This window comes from Fusarium redolens, assembly GCF_020744475.1.
Source record: "Fusarium redolens strain MPI-CAGE-AT-0023 chromosome Unknown BKA55scaffold_15, whole genome shotgun sequence".
Taxonomy (NCBI): Eukaryota; Fungi; Ascomycota; class Sordariomycetes; order Hypocreales; family Nectriaceae; genus Fusarium; species Fusarium redolens.
The window spans coordinates 794,776-811,668 of record NW_025763678.1 but is presented as its reverse complement, the minus strand read 5'-3'; the positions used below and the strand labels follow the sequence as shown (position 1 = coordinate 811,668).

General features: G+C 51.6%; 6 protein-coding genes across 6 annotated transcripts; 3 read left to right on the top strand and 3 right to left on the bottom strand.

Annotated features, from left to right (window-relative positions):
- Positions 1-52: 52 nt before the first annotated feature.
- BKA55DRAFT_128195 (uncharacterized protein) lies at positions 53-4,077 on the top strand. The gene is made up of 4 exons (XM_046184814.1): positions 53-1,071; positions 1,118-1,444; positions 1,475-3,132; positions 3,293-4,077. The coding sequence occupies exons 1-4, from the start codon at positions 211-213 to the stop codon at positions 3,861-3,863; spliced, it is 3,417 nt and encodes a 1,138-aa protein (XP_046045549.1). The 5' UTR covers positions 53-210; the 3' UTR covers positions 3,864-4,077.
- Positions 3,927-4,938, top strand: BKA55DRAFT_578124 (P-loop containing nucleoside triphosphate hydrolase protein). Its single transcript, XM_046193668.1, has 2 exons — positions 3,927-4,480; positions 4,602-4,938. Exons 1-2 carry the CDS (start codon positions 3,992-3,994, stop codon positions 4,827-4,829), a joined length of 717 nt encoding a protein of 238 aa, XP_046045548.1. The 5' UTR covers positions 3,927-3,991; the 3' UTR covers positions 4,830-4,938.
- A 5,172-nt stretch (positions 4,939-10,110) lies between these two features.
- BKA55DRAFT_578120 (ribosomal protein S26e) lies at positions 10,111-11,172 on the bottom strand. The gene is made up of 4 exons (XM_046193667.1): positions 10,973-11,172; positions 10,701-10,828; positions 10,530-10,632; positions 10,111-10,363 (listed from the first exon to the last, which is right to left on the bottom strand). Exons 1-4 carry the CDS (start codon positions 10,993-10,995, stop codon positions 10,264-10,266), a joined length of 354 nt encoding a protein of 117 aa, XP_046045547.1. The 5' UTR covers positions 10,996-11,172; the 3' UTR covers positions 10,111-10,263.
- A 444-nt stretch (positions 11,173-11,616) lies between these two features.
- Positions 11,617-12,134, top strand: BKA55DRAFT_520162 (ubiquitin family-domain-containing protein; the record flags this gene model as incomplete). The annotated part of the gene is made up of 2 exons (XM_046188394.1): positions 11,617-11,994; positions 12,048-12,134. The coding sequence occupies 2 exons, from the start codon at positions 11,617-11,619 to the stop codon at positions 12,132-12,134; spliced, it is 465 nt and encodes a 154-aa protein (XP_046045546.1).
- Positions 12,135-13,189: 1,055 nt separating this feature from the next.
- On the bottom strand, positions 13,190-14,829 carry BKA55DRAFT_543205 (uncharacterized protein; the record flags this gene model as incomplete). The annotated part of the gene is made up of 3 exons (XM_046190564.1): positions 13,190-13,429; positions 13,478-14,600; positions 14,660-14,829. 3 exons carry the CDS (start codon positions 14,827-14,829, stop codon positions 13,190-13,192), a joined length of 1,533 nt encoding a protein of 510 aa, XP_046045545.1.
- Positions 14,830-15,201: 372 nt separating this feature from the next.
- Positions 15,202-16,500, bottom strand: BKA55DRAFT_597136 (glycoside hydrolase superfamily; the record flags this gene model as incomplete). Its single annotated transcript, XM_046196037.1, has 3 exons — positions 15,202-16,249; positions 16,300-16,401; positions 16,451-16,500. 3 exons carry the CDS (start codon positions 16,498-16,500, stop codon positions 15,202-15,204), a joined length of 1,200 nt encoding a protein of 399 aa, XP_046045544.1.
- Between the last annotated feature and the right edge of the window lie 393 nt (positions 16,501-16,893).

Genomic DNA, 16,893 nt, shown 5'->3' with positions numbered 1-16,893 from the left:
CTGGTACGTATTGTTTACACGACCGATTTGGACATTTCTAAACAAACCCACGCGGGGCGCAACCATTTTAATTTGTACAGCTTCCCTCGACACAACAACCCAGTCGACCTTCGTTACACCGACCCAAGCTGTCGCTTATTTGTACTATTCATTGTTTGCATACACTCCTTCGCATTTTTCTCTTGTCTGTGACGAGAGTATTCCTTCACAATGTCTTCCCCTGTTCGGCCAAGGCGCGCAACAAGGCGCACCGCCATTATCGATTCTGACGACGAAGACGATGTTTCCAACCGCTCTAGAGTCCAGGATGAGGAGGAGGACTTTGAACCAGAGAAACCGGCGCCCCGAAGGCAGACTCGTGCACGTAAATCGACGACTCCAGCCCCTGCACCTGCTGCTGCACCGAAGACGAGAGGTCGTCCTAAAAAAGCCCCTACTCCTGCTGCTTCAGTAGAGCCTAGCGAACTTCTCGAAGCCGATACGACACTTAAGGCAGAGTCGAGCTCACCTGTGAAGGTTGCGTCGCCTCGTAAGCGCAAGAGCACAGCGAGATCATCGATCTCTTCAGTTCCCGACCTTTCGCCTCCTACACCGAAGCCAGATTCACCGACAGCTTCCCAGGAGGCTTCTGCATTGGCCGATATCACTGATTCTAGTGTGAATACTTCAGTTGTCGACAATACCCAGGCAACTATCAAGCCGATCAAACCTATGGACACCATTATGGAGAGGCCGATGGATATTGTGCTCAAGTCACGGACATTGGCTGTTCCTGTTGTTGAAGACACTACGCCCAAGTCTCGAATTGTTTTGACACATCTTATACTCAACAACTTCAAGAGTTACGCTGGCCGACAAGAAGTCGGTCCTTTCCACGCTTCATTCTCGTCCGTTGTCGGACCCAACGGTTCCGGAAAGTCAAACGTTATTGATTCACTGCTCTTCGTCTTCGGTTTCCGAGCTAGCAAGATGCGACAGGGCAAGATCTCTGCTCTCATTCACAACTCAGCACAGCACCCGAATTTGGACCACTGCGAGGTTGCTGTCTACTTCCAGGAGGTCATGGATCAGGTGAGTGACTTGTTGCTTCGATGCGACCGCAGACTAACTTTACCAGCCCGGTGGCGGCCATGAGGTTATCCCTAACTCTGAGCTTATCATCTCCCGAAAAGCCTTCAAAAACAACTCTAGCAAATATTACATCAATGGCAAAGAATCCAATTTTACGACAGTCACCACTCTCCTTCGCGATCGCGGCGTCGATCTGGACCACAAGCGATTCCTGATTCTACAGGGTGAGGTCGAGTCGATTGCTCAGATGAAGGCCAAGGCCGGCAATGAACACGAAGACGGTCTCCTCGAATATCTTGAGGACATTATCGGCACCTCCAAGTACAAGGCGCCCATCGAAGAATCCGCTACCGAGGTCGAGACTCTCAATGATGTCTGCATGGAAAAGAGCGGTCGCGTTCAGCATGTCGAGAAAGAAAAGAACAGCCTTGAAGACAAGAAGGACAAGGCGATCGCCTACATTCGCGATGAGAACGAGCTGGCAATGAAGCAGTCTGCTCTTTACCAATTGTTTATTCACAAGTGCAACGAGAATATTGCTGTTACAGAGGAGGCTATCAGTCAAATGCAAGCTCAACTGGACGCCGAGCTGGAGAAGCACCATGGAGGCGAGCAGATCATCAAGAGCCTCGAGAAGGACTATGCCAAGGGTACCAAGGAATTCGAAGCACAAGAAAAATCAACACAGGCTTTGGTCAAGGAGATGGCCAAGTTTGAGCAGGAGCGTGTCAAGTTCGACGAGAAGCGAAAGTTCTTAGACGACAAGCGTAAGAAGCTTGAGAAGGCTATCGCCAACGCCGAAACGAACTCTGCCGAAGCCGACGAGACCATCGAGCAGTGTGGAGAGGAGATCGAGAACCGAACCCAGGAGATTGCGGAGCTCGAGGAACAAATCCAGACTGCTGAGGCTGAGCTTGCTCGAATTAGAGACAGTCTTAAGGGCAAGACTCAAGCCTTCTCAGATCAGATTGCGGCTAAGCAGAAGTCTCTCGAGCCATGGAACGAGAAGATCAACCAGAAGCAATCCGCTGTAGCCGTCGCTGAGAGTGAACTCAACATTCTTCAAGAGAAGGCCAATGCCGGCGCTGTCGCTCTCCAAGAGCTTGAGACCAAGATCGCTTCCATTGAGGAAGGCAAGACTGCCAAGCGAGCCGAGCTCAAGTCTTGCCAGGCCGAGAAGGCCGAGCTTTTGAAGGAGGCTGAGAACATGAAGTCGGAGCTCAAGGTCCTTTCTGAGCAGGAGCCCAAGATTCGCTCAAAGATCTCGAATGCGCGCCAAAAGGCTGACGAGGCCCGCTCAAGCTTGTCTAACACACAGGCTCGTGGTAACGTTCTCGCTGCTCTCATGCGCATGAAGGAGTCGGGTCGAATTGATGGCTTCCATGGACGTCTGGGCAACCTTGGTACGATTGATCAGAAGTACGATGTGGCCATCTCAACGGCTTGTGGTGCCCTCGACAACTTTGTCACTGAGACTGTCGAGGCTGGTCAGCAATGTATTGAGTATCTGCGAAAGAACAACGTTGGACGTGGTAACTTTATCTGCTTGGACAAGCTGAGAACCCGAGACATGTCGCCCATCCAGACACCCGAGAATGCTCCTCGATTGTTCGACCTCGTCACTGCCAAGGAAGACAAGTTTCGACCTGCTTTCTACCACGCTATGCAAGACACTCTTGTCGCTGCCGACCTCGCCCAGGCTAACAGGATCGCATATGGTGCCAAGCGATGGCGAGTCGTCACTCTCGATGGTGAGCTCATTGACAAGTCCGGTACCATGTCTGGTGGTGGCTCAACTGTCAAGAGAGGTCTCATGTCCTCCAAGCTCGTCTCAGACGTCAGCAAGGAGCAGGTCGCCAAGTTTGAGAGTGATCGCGATGGTTGGGAGACCAAGTTCCAAGAATTCCAAGAGTACCAACGCGAATGCGAGACGCGACTCAGGGAGTTGGGCGAGCAGATTCCTCAGCTGGACACCAAGATGCAGAAGATTGGCCTTGAGATTGAGAGTGCCGAGCGAAACATCACCGATATGCAACGACGCATGAAGGAAGTCAGCAAGGAGCACCAGCCCTCGGCCACCGACAACAGTCGCATCGCTGCCTTGCAAAAAGAGATCGCAAAGCTCAACAAGGAGATCGAAAGACTTCGTGAAGAGACATCCAGCGTAGAGGATGAGATCAAGGCTCTGCAAGACAAGATCATGGAAGTTGGTGGTGAGAAGCTTCGTGCGCAAAGGGCCAAGGTCGATTCTATCAAGGAGGAGATCTCTTCCAATAACGAGGAGATCTCCAATGCTGAGGTCCGTAAAGTCAAGGCAGAGAAGCAAAAGATCAAGCTGGCGAAGGATCATGCGAAATCGTCCAAGGAGCTTGAGGCGGCTACTCGGGATCTCGAGAAGCTTGAGAACGATATCAACAACCAGGGTGAGAGAGCTGAAGAACTTCAAGCACAAGCTGAGGAAGCCGAAGAAGGATTGGCCGCTACGAAGAAGGAGCTTAAGGCGCTCAAGGGTGAGCTTGATGAGAAGACGGCTGAACTCAACGAGACAAGGGCGGTTGAGATTGAGATGCGCAACAAGCTTGAGGAGAACCAGAAGGCTCTTGTTGAGAATCAAGCTCGACTTCGACATTGGGACGACAAGTTGTCGAAGATTGTTCTGCAGAACATTGATGACCTTACTGGAGGTTCATCGGGCACCCGGTTCAAGAAGCCCAAGTCGCAACCCAAGCCCCAGACGGATGACGATGATGATGTCGACATGGACGATGCCCCTCAGGATGATGTGGACATGACCGACGCTCCCCAAGAAGACGAAGAGCAAGAGGAGGACCCAGAGGAGGAGGAGGAGGAGGATGATGATGAATCTGCCGATGGGCAGCCAAACGAGCTTCCAAGATACACGCCAGACGAGCTTGCTGACATGAATGAGAGGACTCTCAAGGGCGAGATTGCGGCTCTTGAAGAGAAGACTCAAAATGTCAACGTCGACCTTGGTGTTCTTGCTGAGTACCGAAGACGAGTGGAAGAGCACGCCGCTCGTGCCTCAGATCTCCAGACTGCTATTGAGCAGCGAGATTCTGCCAAGAAGCGATGCGACGACCTGCGCCGTCTACGCTTGGAAGGTTTCATGGAAGGTTTCAGCGCCATTTCCCTCCGACTCAAGGAAATGTATCAGATGATCACCATGGGTGGAAACGCTGAGCTTGAACTCGTCGACAGTTTAGATCCCTTCAGCGAAGGTATTCTCTTCAGTGTCATGCCCCCCAAGAAGAGCTGGAAGAACATCAGCAATCTTTCCGGTGGTGAAAAGACACTCAGCAGTTTGGCCCTCGTTTTTGCTCTGCATCACTACAAGCCTACTCCTCTGTATGTCATGGACGAGATCGATGCCGCGCTGGATTTCAGAAACGTAAGTACCACCCTTCACCTAAGACACTCGGCTACAATTCGACCACACTCGCGTGGGCATTCCGCATCGCCAATCACCCTGAACCTGTATTCTGAACACTACGCTAACACACAAAACGCAGGTCTCGATCGTCGCAAACTACATCAAGGAGCGTACCAAGAACGCCCAGTTCATCGTCATCTCGCTGCGCAACAACATGTTTGAGCTTGCGGCGCGGTTGGTGGGCGTGTACAAGGTCAATCATATGACCAAGAGTGTTACTATTGAGAACAGGGACTACATCGCGAGACCGCAGTCGCAGCAGCGGACGCAGGTTGGGGGTAATACAACGATATTGCCGTTTCGGTAAGGGATGAGAGGGCTTGTATATGACGATGATGATGAATATGGATATGGCTTTGGCGGGTATTTTAATGATATGGAGGCTAGATTTATGATATATCCAATGTTTGGTGTTTTCCTCATGACTATCTCTCTGCTCAATCGCCCTTCAACTTGCGGGCGCAGAACTTGATCTGTCTTGTATCAATCCCATTGCGTCCAGCTAACATTCACATGCCAAGTCGCTCTCACTCTTCTTTCACCTTTGCCATCCTCGACCTTATCTCCCGATACAGCGCGCCAAAGACTCAACCTGAACCCCGTCCTCCCCATCCTAGCACTCGTATCACGCTCGCGTCCCACGATCCAGGAACCAACTCCCGTGTCACCGAGCGCGTCTAGACCTGAGGGCCTGGGACATTAAGGATCCTCAAGCGAACCCCTGCAGACACCCGCCTCGATCTCGCAGACGTAGATGCCGTATCACGCACAAGTGCCGGTCTTCTCGGCTCTGTATGTGTGTCTTGGATGTCACGATGTTGTGTCTCGGCAGATTATACGTGGGCGGCCTCGAGGACTGAAGATAAAGTGATGTTGGGATTGGGAGAATATGGCTGCTGTACGTCCTATAAGTAACGCCTACAATCAAGCCAAGCTTTAACTATTCTCATCATCACTATACACTCGTTTAAGCATCATGTTGATGCTACTCCCCCTCGTCGTTCACCTAGCCACCGCCTTTCCTGCAAACTGGAACGAATCGATCGCTTGTCCACATGATGATCTTTACTCATCGCTCATACAAGATGATGGCGAGTTCTGCTCTAGTGTTCTTGAGAGGAATCACTGCGGTGTGGGATATAGTACGCCTGCGGAGTATGTGAGGTATAATCAGACAAGGATAGCTTCATATGTGAGTCGTTCGTGATGAGTTTGGATGATTACTTATGATGTGTAGTGTGAGTGTATTGTGACGAGTGCGGATTTCAGCATTACGAGGGTGGATGAGAGGACAAAAGGTTCGACGGGGGCGTCGGTGGGACAGCCTGGGTCGGGGACCTATGCTGAGACGACGACGGGAGCGTATTCGACGACTGAAGGGTCGTGGAATCAGACTCGATCAGCATCTGGTGGAGATATGACAGCGCGAGAGACAACTGGAGATGTTCCGAGGACGACATATGCCAACAGCAGTAGTCCAGCTACAGGGATGACCAACGAGAGTCTCACAAGATCAGATTCAGCAGCTTCCTGGAATACCACCACGGAGTCGCCAGCGGATACCCAAGGTCCCTTCTCAGCATCCTTCTCAAGCCAAACCCGAGCATCTACTTCATCTCACTCTCAATCTAACAACCAGACCCAAACTCTCCAGTCCAACACGGGTGTAACATCCCAACCATCAGATACCCGAATGACAAGATCTGGCACCACAAGCGATTCGCTACCCTGGTCTATTCCCGGCAACTTGACGTCGAGTCCTGTGGAGAGTGGTACACGTCCGACTGGGACTTTGACAGGGTGGAACTCGAGTATGACTGCCCCGAGCGGCGGTATTTCTGGAACAGGGTCTTTTGTGCCTATCCCTACAGAGTCGGTACCGACGGTTTCTGTTTCCGTGGGTTCTGGGACAACGGGTGGGAGTGTAGGTCCAAGCTGGAATGGTACCACGTCAAGAGGGAATAACTCGGTACCGACAGTCAGTATATCGAGTGGCACATTCGTTCCGTTTCCAACCTTGTCGCTATCCATCCAAACATCTTCGGTGGTCACAAGCTCGGGGAGTAGCTTCGGTCCTAGCTGGAATAGCACTTCTCTTCCTTCTGGAGGAAACACGTCGGTACTGGTAACCAGTGCTTCCAGCGGGACCTTGATGCCTTTGCCAACGTCATCAGCTTCGGTTCAAACGTCTTCAGGGGGGGTCACTTCAGGGAGCAGCTTCGGTCCCAGTTGGAACAGTACTTCCCTCGCCTCTGGTGGCAACACGTCGCTACTGACTATCAGCGCTTCGACTGGAACCTCGCCGGAGATCACTTCGGGCAGTAGTTTGGGCCCAAGTTGGAACAGTACTTCCCTCCCATCAGGCGGTAACGTGTCAGTACCAACTGTAAGCACCTCGAGTGGTTCATTTGTGCCATTCCCAACGGTACCACTCCCAGTTTCATCATCCTCAGCAGAGGCGACAACAGGGAGCAGTTTTTCTCCAAGTTGGAACAGCACTTCTCTCCCTTCAGGTGGCAATACCTCGATACCGACTGCCAGTACCTCCAGCGGGTCATTTGTCCCGTTCCCGACGGCATCACTTCCAAGTTCATCATCCTCGGAGCAAGCAGCATCAGGGAGTAGTATCGCTCCGAGCTGGAACACCACTTCTCTACCTCCTGGCCGTAATTCCTCAGTACCAACCATCAGTACATCCAGTGAGTCCTTCATACCGTTCCCGACGGTATCACTGCCGAGTCAATTGTCGTCTGCTGCGGGTGCATCGGGCAGTAGTATCTCGCTAAGCTGGAACAATACTGCTCTACCATCCGGTGGCAATGTGACCATACCGACCATTAGTATATCCCCATCTCAAACATTCATTCCATTTCCAACTCAGCCTTTCCCAAGCGACACTCTCACAACAGGCCCGGAGACAAGTGGTAATCAGTTCCCCAGTTGGAACAGCACTACCGCACCAGGGGTCAACGTCACTATACCGTCTATCAGTACAACTCGAACTGGGACGTTGCCCTTTCCGACACTGCCGCTGCCGAGTGAATCGGTCACGACTGAGCCTAGGAGTGGAACAAGCTCGGGGCCAGGTAGCAGCGCAGTTACGAGCTGGAATGGCACCACTTCTGCGCTTAGAGGGAATGTATCCGTCCCAACGATCAGTATATCTCAGACTGGGACGTCATCGCTGGTTCCGTTCCCAAGTGTATCTTTGCCGACAGTATCTCAAGCAACGTCAGGCTCGGCCCGAAGTGGCACCGTGGTGACTGGTTGGAATACAACAACTGGGGAACCTGGGGTTTCTGGTTCTGTTGCGACAGTCAGCTCATCTGAGTCTGGGTCAATCGTGTCTCTTCCGACAGAGTCAGAGATTCTTACCAGCAGTTTTAAGAGCGGTGGTATCGGTTGGAACATCACGTCGTCCATCTCAGGCATCATCTCTCTCCCAACCATCAGTGTACCAACCTCCGAAATCCCAAGTCTTCCTTTTCCTACAGTCTCAACCGAAATCCCCAGCACTACTTCCAGCGAAAGTCTTGTTCCGAGTGGTGACACGACGGGCTCTGCGCCAGGAAGCACTGGAACCGTTACATCCTTCTCGAGTCCTGTGGCTGCAACTTCAACGTCCGGCGCCTCCAACGGCCCCGCGTCATCAGGTATTAACGCAACAACAACTAGCATTCCCGAGTTCCCTGCTGCCAACTTCACCCATGTTACACGCACCGCAGCCATCTCGCAAGAAACATGCTACACTCTCCCCGATCTAGATGGTGATTCCACCCGTCGATCGCTGTTGTACAACGCCAGACTTCGAGAAGACAACGTCTCAATTCCTATCCCGTACATCGAGTCTGTTGAGTTTGAGAAGGATGGCGTTAATCCGCTGTATCTCACTGTTCGTGATGAACAAGGCGGGATTTACTATGTCGACATTTCTCATCGGGGACGACTTTCGGTCGTTGATACAAACGGGTATTTGGTCACGCTTGATGCGGAGGGTATTCACTTCTCGGGAGTTAACTGCACGTATGACATATCGATCTCGATTGACGATATGTACGAGCAGATTGCCGACTTGGCTGGCGTACAATGTGCTGCACTTAGACAGAAGCGCGCCGAGGACTTGGACTTCAGTCAGGTTCTGTACCTGCATGATCAATGCGGCAATGCCGTTGATAGGTCGCTCAGGCAGTATCCTCAGCTTCTTGTAGGCGATACAGTCTGTGCAGATGTCGCTGTCTATGATGATACAGGTCGTTGGGACTTTGAGTGTACGTTTCCGGGATCTGAGTCTGGATCTTTGAGATGTCAGTTGGCGATCAAGAACAAGGTCATCGACTTCATCAGCACAGATCCATTCGGTGGTGCTTGTCCAGACCTGTCCACTGTCGTCACCACGCTTGAAGAATCGGGACAAGATATCGTTGACCCTGAACAGCTTCGAAAAGACCTCGCCAACCAAGGTCTGTCGAGCGGCAGAGCGAGACAAGAAGCCGATGCAGCCGTCGTTGCGTACACTCAACTCTGGCAAGCTCTTGGAGCAATCTTCACCAAGAGCACAGAGACTTCACAAGGTGCTTTGGAAGATTACATCGACGTATACAACACTCACCGAAGTTTCGAAAACGACATTTGTCAGTCCCTCCACGAAGGCGAAATCCCCCTCAATCTAACCCTCATCGCCGGCGCAGCACGCATTCCCGCAATAACAACCCTCAACTGGGCCCCCGAATCAACAAAACCCTACAACATAACAGTGCAAGACTCATCACGCATCGCCTGCTGTCCCAACAGCAGCGTCGCAGAAGGAGAAGGCGATACATGTTCATATCCCCGCGACGCCATCATCCCCGGCACGGGATGTGTCTGCGGTAAGAGTGCTGCGGGTGTAGGGATTGCGTTTGAGTGGACGGAGTGTACGAATTACAAGGGGAGCTGTGAGGCTGATGAGGATTGTGGAGATGGGTATTTGTGCTTGACGGGAAGTTGTTGTGGTGGGGGTGTTTGTGTTGATGCGTTTGCTTGTTCGGAGAATGGAACTGATTTGGTGCAGCAGTTTGATGTAGGGTTTTAGGGTAGATTGGGTGTATATTATTGAAAGAGCAATCGACAGCAGAAGGAGGAGTTAATTCGTTGGACAATCTTCTTTTGACATCGCCTTGTTCGAGCAATTTATTTTCTGCGTCGATTGACTTTTACTGTCTAATCGTTGGTGCACAATGAGCCGGTTGTTGCAGAAATGTCATTTCGAATTTGGGCATAACCTCACGTTGGCCCATGGTATTCACCACAATAAACTACAAGCACTTGAATTGCAGCACATCACACGGAAATGCGCATGGAAAAAGGATGGATGACTTCAAAATGATCTCCAGATGCCCCCGAAGCAATAGAGAACATCAAATGTTACAGTCAATTGGGTATTGGCCCACCGGCCTTATGAGCCTGGCCACAGACTGCGCAATGGGAACATTTCGACGCACATCTACAGCAGGTCATTGGAAGCGACGCGACACCCGGTCGCATGCAATTAACATTAAAGCCAAAAGACAGTCACATAAATCACACAAAGCGAAGGAGAAACAGCAAGATGTTTGTCAATGACGTGTGGACATCAAACGTCGTCCGATTGAATTTTGGAATCTCTTAGACTCATAATCCCAAAGGTATTCATCCCATCCATGTTTTTTTGAATGCTGCTATCATAACCGGACTCCATCCCAAGACAAGCCATATCAACCCATTTAAGCCTTAGGGGTAGTAGGGACGATCTTCTTGCCGTCCTTGTTGTAGCGGACGCGAGGGGGAGGGGCACGGTTGCGGCGGCCAACAACGGATCGGACGCTATAATATTCTGGTCAGCTTCAAAGGTCTGGGGAGAACGTACTGGGAGTGTGGCATCAACTGCGCAACAGGCTGGGAGTGTGTGTTTCAAAAGTACTCCAAGGCTCATCTGAAGCACATACGCAACCAGGGCGCAGTTGTCACACTCCCGGGGAGGACAACGTACCGGACAATCTTGCCGTGAATGGCGCAAGAGACGCAGTACTGCAGCTTCAGGTACATCTTGGGCACGGTGTACTCCGCGAAGACGGAGGCATCCGAGATGTCACCTGTGAATTGATTGTAAGCGAGTGTTCCGAGGCGAAAGAGTATCGTCAGAGAGGAGAGAGGGACGTACGAATAGCAGCAGACTCAACCATGTTGCGGATGGTGAATCTCTTGATCGCCTTGTCCTTGGGGGTGCATCGCGAGCAGTTGCTGCATCGGATGGGCTTGACGTGGCCGCGGCCCTTCTTGTTTCGGCCGCTGAAAAAACTTGTTAGCAACTCGGTTCAAGTGTGCAAGATGTGCTGTTCAATCGTTGTCGAGCATCATCGCGACGTTGGCGTTGTTCGTCTTCGTCCGCGACAGGATGCAATGCGATTGTAGGCGGAGGAGGGGGAGTCGTACTTGTTCTTTCTCTTCTTGACCATTTTGACGGTTGCTGCTGATGTAAATATTCAGGTCCACGCAAGTGAAGAAAAAGGAAAAGAAGAAGAGAAGAGGCGCACTCTGAAATGTGCGTTTGTCGATTGACGTTGAGGCGAGTCCACTTTTTCGTTTGGTGGGCAGTAGGGCAAAGCACTCCAGTCTTCCTACAGAGACAGCTGAGCTCAGCGGATCCACCGCACCAGTTGAGCGAGGGGCAAGGGCCGTGAAAGTGAAAACCCTAGATCATGTGACCCCACTTGCTCGATGGGTGCTTGTAATTTCTGAGCGGGCGCCGCCCTCCACCAAAAGCCGATCTTCTTCAACCCCAATTCGCACCATCTGAGGATTGCTTAGGAAGGCAATAGTTTTTATTGTCGAGGTACGTCTGAAAGATGCTGCAAATACCCGTCTCTGTGAGGGCTTCATTGCCTTTCACTTGAGGATTGTCTTTTGTTTCTTCGAATCGCAATTCTCTGCGCGCATACTCGACGCTTTTATCGACTTTGAGCCACTCCGTTCATCTTCGAGAAAAACTCGAGACATCGCGCAATGAGACACAACACCAGCAGCCATGCACACGATCGTTCTTCGGACCTGGATTCTAACCGTCTCAGTTAGGCAAGATGCAGATTTTCGTCAAGACCCTCACGGGGAAGACGATCACCCTTGAGGTGGAGTCTTCCGACACCATCGACAACGTCAAGTCCAAGATCCAGGACAAGGAGGGCATCCCCCCTGACCAGCAGCGACTCATCTTTGCTGGCAAGCAGCTCGAGGATGGACGCACCCTGAGCGACTACAACATCCAGAAGGAGTCCACCCTCCACCTGGTCCTCCGCCTCCGTGGTGGTATGGCCAAGAAGCGCAAGAAGAAGGTCTACACCACCCCCAAGAAGATCAAGCACAAGCGCAAGAAGACCAAGCTGGCTGTTCTCAAGTACTACAAGGTCGACTCTGATGGCAAGATCGAGCGACTTCGACGCGAGTGCCCCAGCGACACCGTAAGCCCTTCCTCACCCTTGATTTGTGACAAGACAGGAACTGACCCTTTTAGTGCGGCGCTGGTGTCTTCATGGCTGCCATGCAGGACCGCCAGTACTGTGGTCGCTGCCACCTCACCTACGTCTTCGACAAGCAATAAATGCATGACCAAGGGACTTGAATTGGGATTGATGACGGATCGGATTGGGTGCCAAAAATGGGCGTTGACGGGCTTTTGTAGCATAAAGCACATCCGGTTTCTGAGATAATGCATGCTTGATTGAGACGACAAACTTGTTAAATCACACAACCTTGCTCCCCTGTGACTTTGCCTGTATGAATATGTTTGTCTGCTTGCCATGGCCATTTGCCACCTAAACAGTTCATCAAAATCCACTCTCTGACGCCTTCTGCGTCCGCATTGAACATGTCCCTCTCCAGCTTTTCGACACTCACAGTAAAATTGCCAAGACCCTTGTAACCGCTCATTCGCACCAATCCTTATCAGTTGAATTTCGCAGCCTCGCATGAATTTCTTGGTGTCGACTGGTGAAATTTTTATCTCGCCAGAGCCTCGTTTGCCCTGGTGGGGCATGTTCTCAACACCAAGAAATCGGACATGGAGGAGTGGAGAGCAGAGGATCTCAGATGACCTAAGTCAGCGATAGATGGCCCTCATTCAATTACTCTGTTGAGTCTGTCTCACCGTACAACAGCGCTGGACCACATGTCTTCATCTGCATCACGATGCTCGACAGCCTAAACTCACAGCTGTCCATGGCCTACATTCAAAGTCACAATCACGATAAATGTAGTCTTCAGTGAATTGCATGTTTTTGTAAACAAAGGGTATGAGTTTTCCCTCGTAGTGAAAAACAGTCTTTTACAATCAAGCCAAATGCCCTCAAACGCCCAAAAGCCATAAGCCAGAGATCAAGATCCTACAAAAACTCCTCAAACAGTTGCGCAAGGGCCCTGGAAGCCGATCTCCCGCGTACGCTATCATTCGCTTTCGTCATCCTGCTTCTGTTGGAGCGAGTCGTGTGACTCCGCGCGAGGAGATTTGCTGGGCGGGAGACATCGTTGACCAGAGTCCGATTACCCTTGCGCAACGTCTATCATGACTGAAGATGCATCTCCCATTATCCGTGGTTCCTAGAACGTTCTGTCGACGCGACAGCATAAACCAGACGCTCTCAAACAATAGGAAGAGCTCTACTCGTCATCCGCAGCCTTGGACTTTCTCTTCTTCTTCTTTTTCTTCTCGCCGTCGACTTCCTTCACGGCGGGGGCTTCCTCCTCATCCCTCTTGCGCTTCTTCTCCTTCTTCTCTTTCTTTTCCTTCTTGTCCTTCTTATCCTTCTTGGACTTCTTGGACTCAGGCTCAGGAGCGTCAGCCATCTCCTCGTCGGAGCCAGCATCGTCACCGTCGTCGATGATGTCCATAACACCCTTCTGCAAAACAGTTAGCATTTATCAGTGATTGCGCTTCAGTTCACGTACCATGACATCGGCGTTCTTGGCGGGCTTCTTGCCAGTGGCGTAGAACTCTAATCGGTCCTCGACCTGCTGCTTGAGAGCCTCACCGAAGCGGGTTGAGGGCTCTTCGGAGAAGTTGTCGATACGACTGGCCATACTGCACTTGTTGGCGAGGTATCGAGAGATGCGACCCTTGTTCTTGGGGCCAGCCTTGCCAATGAAGCTGCTGTGGTAGATGAGACCGTACTTGGGGGTGTTGCTCTTGGTCTTGAGAGCACGGAAAAGAGCCTTCTCGGCACCGAGGATCTGGAGAGTGGAGGCAGGGTACTTGGAGAGGTTGGTCAAAGAACCAGCGTGAGAGATGAGGCGGGCGGCAACGGGAGTGCCAATGAGAGTCTGCAGGTTGGGGGCGATGTCGGACATCTTCTTCTCGAGGTAGGCGGAGGTGGACTTGCGGTTGTCGGCCTGCTTGACAACAGCCTCAGCGAAGCTGTGGACAATCTCAAGATCAGCAGCAGAGATGTCGAGACCCATGGAGACCTTGGCGGCGTCAATGATGGCCTGAGCCTTCTCACCATCCTCACCAACGAGGGCAGCAATATCGTGGAGCTTGTCATCATTCAAGCTCTTCTTGTCGCCAATGGCAAGAACAAGCTTGCAGTAAGTGTAGTTGTCGGAGACAATCTTGACGAGCTCAGGGAAGTGCCATCCGTACCACTCGCGAACGCGCATGAAGAACTGGTTGACGCCCTTGTCCTGGAAGTCGATGGTCGCGCTAGCCTGGATGATGTGGTTGTCGTTGCGGGTGACGCTGAACTTGACCTTGGCACGAGAGTAGGCGTGACCCATACCCAGACCGGCCTTCTCAACATCGCCATACTTGAGTCCGCCGAGAAGCTTGTCGGCGTGGAGTCGGATACCGCGAATAATGTCGCCGACAATGTCAGAGGTATCGGCAGTCTCGCACTCGAGGCCGGGGAAGAGACCCTTGATCGCGCCAGCAAGGTTCTTCTCGGAAACACCGAGGACGACCTTGGTCTTCTTGCCGCTTGTCTGGGGAAGGTTGAGTTCGAGGACAGACTTGAGGTAGTCCGAGACGATACCCTCAGTGACGAGGTTAATGTTCTCAAGAGCCTCGACGTGACCCCTTTTTGAAGTGTCAGTTATCGCGCTTCCACCAGCACCATACAGCCGAGTTGAAAATACCTGAAAGGGCTGAAATTGGTCAGCTTGACCATCTTGCCGAACTTGGCGAGGTCGTTGACGGCGGCCTGAGTCTCCTTCAATTTCAGGCCCACCGCATCCTGCTGATGCACCACCTTGAAGAGGGCATAGCCCACGGGGGATTCGTATAGAGCGTAGTCGATGTGCGACATCTTGTCGTTCCCTGCCGGTGCCGCAATTGGGAATGATTCCGCGTCGAATGGGTTTGGTGATGGCTCGAGGCTTAAGATTTTCACACTTTTTTTCCAGGTGGAAATTTTCTGGCAGCTTGCGCACGGACCATTTGAGGCTGGTGTGGCTAGTGAATGGTCACGTGGATGATTCTGGCCAGCATCGAATTCGACGAAATTTTGAGACGAAGCATGTAAAAGCATCCGTAAACTCAATATTATTTGTTGATGCAGCCTTGTGAGGCCGTGATTTATTCATACTATTCGTTTACTTATGTTTCTTCTCCAGCAAGAAAGCGTCCATTCAATCATCAACGCTCATCTTACTCCTTGACCCACCAAATCCACTTCGCCTCAATTGTCTGGGAACCCATTTCGCAAGTTATCATACTTGCTCGCAGGATACTCAATGCAATTATCCTGCCTCATAAGCGCACCCTGGCCACCAAACCCATTCACAACTGTCGTGATCAAACTCTGCTCGCCCGTCTTATCCGCACTGCTCTCCCACCACATTGCACCTCCGAGCTTCCACTTCTTGACATACTCCGCCTTGTCCCAGGCAACTCGCGGCGTGTCGTATGTGACCATGGTTCGTGTCTGAGGGTTGTAGCAGTAGCTTGCACAACATGCCCTGTCCCCGTACTCTGTAGCGCCCTCGAGGGGAAGTTTCTTGTAGTCGTGGACACCGGCTTCCCAAGTTCCTTCGCCTACGCCTTGGTAGGGGCGGCCTGGACCGTCGGTGTTCTGGAAAGCTCGGCCATAGAGAGGCATGCCGAGAACGATCTTTCCAGGGGATACACCGCTGCGAGCGTAGAAGTCAATGGCAGCGGATGTAGAGAAGGGTGTTGATTGGGGGTTGTCGGGAGATGGGTACAAGTTCGCCTGATGGCCAGCAACAGAGTCCCAAGATCCAGCATAATCGTAGGCCATAAGATTCCAGAAATCAAGGTATCGATCCATGCCGCGAATATCAAGCTTCTGGAAGTTTTGCGCACCAGCGGGACACGCAACCGTCAACTCGAAATGATAAGGCTGGCTCAAAGTCTGGGCATAAGCATCCATCTCACGTCGAACGGCAGCGAGCAGCTCAACGTAGTCTCTAGCTTCATCGGCGTTCTGAGGGTACTCCCAATCAATGTCGATGCCGTCAAAACCAAGGTTCTTGAGCAAGTCAACGCAGCTCTTGGCGAAGGTATCGCGTCCTTGGGGTGTGCTGGCAGGAGCCTTGAAGTTGCTGCTGTATGTCCATCCTCCGACACTGAGAAGAACCTTGAGGTTGCGGTTACGACGCTTAAGAAGGTTGAGCTGCTTCATGCAGCCGTATAAATTGGTGCCTTGGTCATTCCAGGAGTCGCCGTCCCAGTGAATGTCGGTATCGGCCCATGAGTCGGTGAGATGGCTGAGGATGTTAGCTGGGGCGCATTGAGATGAGAGTTGGGTGTGGCCTACACTTCGCCAGAGTCGCTACGGACATTAGCGAATGAGTAGAGAACATGTGTGAGGTTCTCTACGGGAAGATCTTGAGGACGATGCTGTCGGGCATAAATGGCCCTGTTCTCGTTAGCTGAGTTCAAAGTCTCGATACAGGGTAGTTTCATACCAATTGACAAAATAAGCGACGGTGCGGAACCCTTCAGGACCACCACCCATTTTAACTGAAGTAATAGACGTAAAAGTACTTGATAAAAATACTGCGATCAATGCAGTGAAAACAGAGGCTATAAGAAGGACACTTGACCAGGTACAATACCCAGCTCGTTGTCTCTGTGGAATATCCGTGATGATGGAGGGGCACTTAGAGGGGCTGAAAGTGGGGAATCACTTCAGCTTCAAAGAACAAGTGAATAACAAAGTGAATTAATGAGGCATCAGGTAGCAAGCAAATAGTCAGATATAAGAAACGTGGAGGCATCCAAGCCTCTTACTCAGCAATTCACTGACCAGTTTCAGCTCTTGATGTCCAACTTCCAATCCATGTTTTTGCGTCGTCATCTGCGGCTTGACTTGGTTCGGGGGCCAAGAGTGGCGGTGCTAAAATCGTGG

What these genes read in the sequence shown, in the direction of transcription:
- BKA55DRAFT_578120 (XM_046193667.1), bottom strand. Translation starts at nt 10,995, where the DNA reads ATGGTCAAGAAGAGAAAGAACAA. An exon ending in GTCAAGAAGAGAAAGAACAA is followed by an intron (nt 10,829 to 10,972) that starts GTACGACTCCCC and finishes AAGTTTTTTCAG; the next exon opens with CGGCCGAAACAAGAAGGGCC. An exon ending in ATTCACGGCAAGATTGTCCG is followed by an intron (nt 10,364 to 10,529) that starts GTACGTTGTCCT and finishes AGAATATTATAG; the next exon opens with CGTCCGATCCGTTGTTGGCC.
- BKA55DRAFT_578124 (XM_046193668.1), top strand. Translation starts at nt 3,992, where the DNA reads ATGAATGAGAGGACTCTCAAGGGCGAGATTGCGGCTCTTGAAGAGAAG. An exon ending in CCGCGCTGGATTTCAGAAAC is followed by an intron (nt 4,481 to 4,601) that starts GTAAGTACCACC and finishes CACAAAACGCAG; the next exon opens with GTCTCGATCGTCGCAAACTA.
- BKA55DRAFT_128195 (XM_046184814.1), top strand. Translation starts at nt 211, where the DNA reads ATGTCTTCCCCTGTTCGGCCAAGGCGCGCAACAAGGCGCACCGCCATT. An exon ending in TCCAGGAGGTCATGGATCAG is followed by an intron (nt 1,072 to 1,117) that starts GTGAGTGACTTG and finishes TAACTTTACCAG; the next exon opens with CCCGGTGGCGGCCATGAGGT. An exon ending in AGGTCGAGACTCTCAATGAT is followed by an intron (nt 1,445 to 1,474) that starts GTCTGCATGGAA and finishes GGTCGCGTTCAG; the next exon opens with CATGTCGAGAAAGAAAAGAA.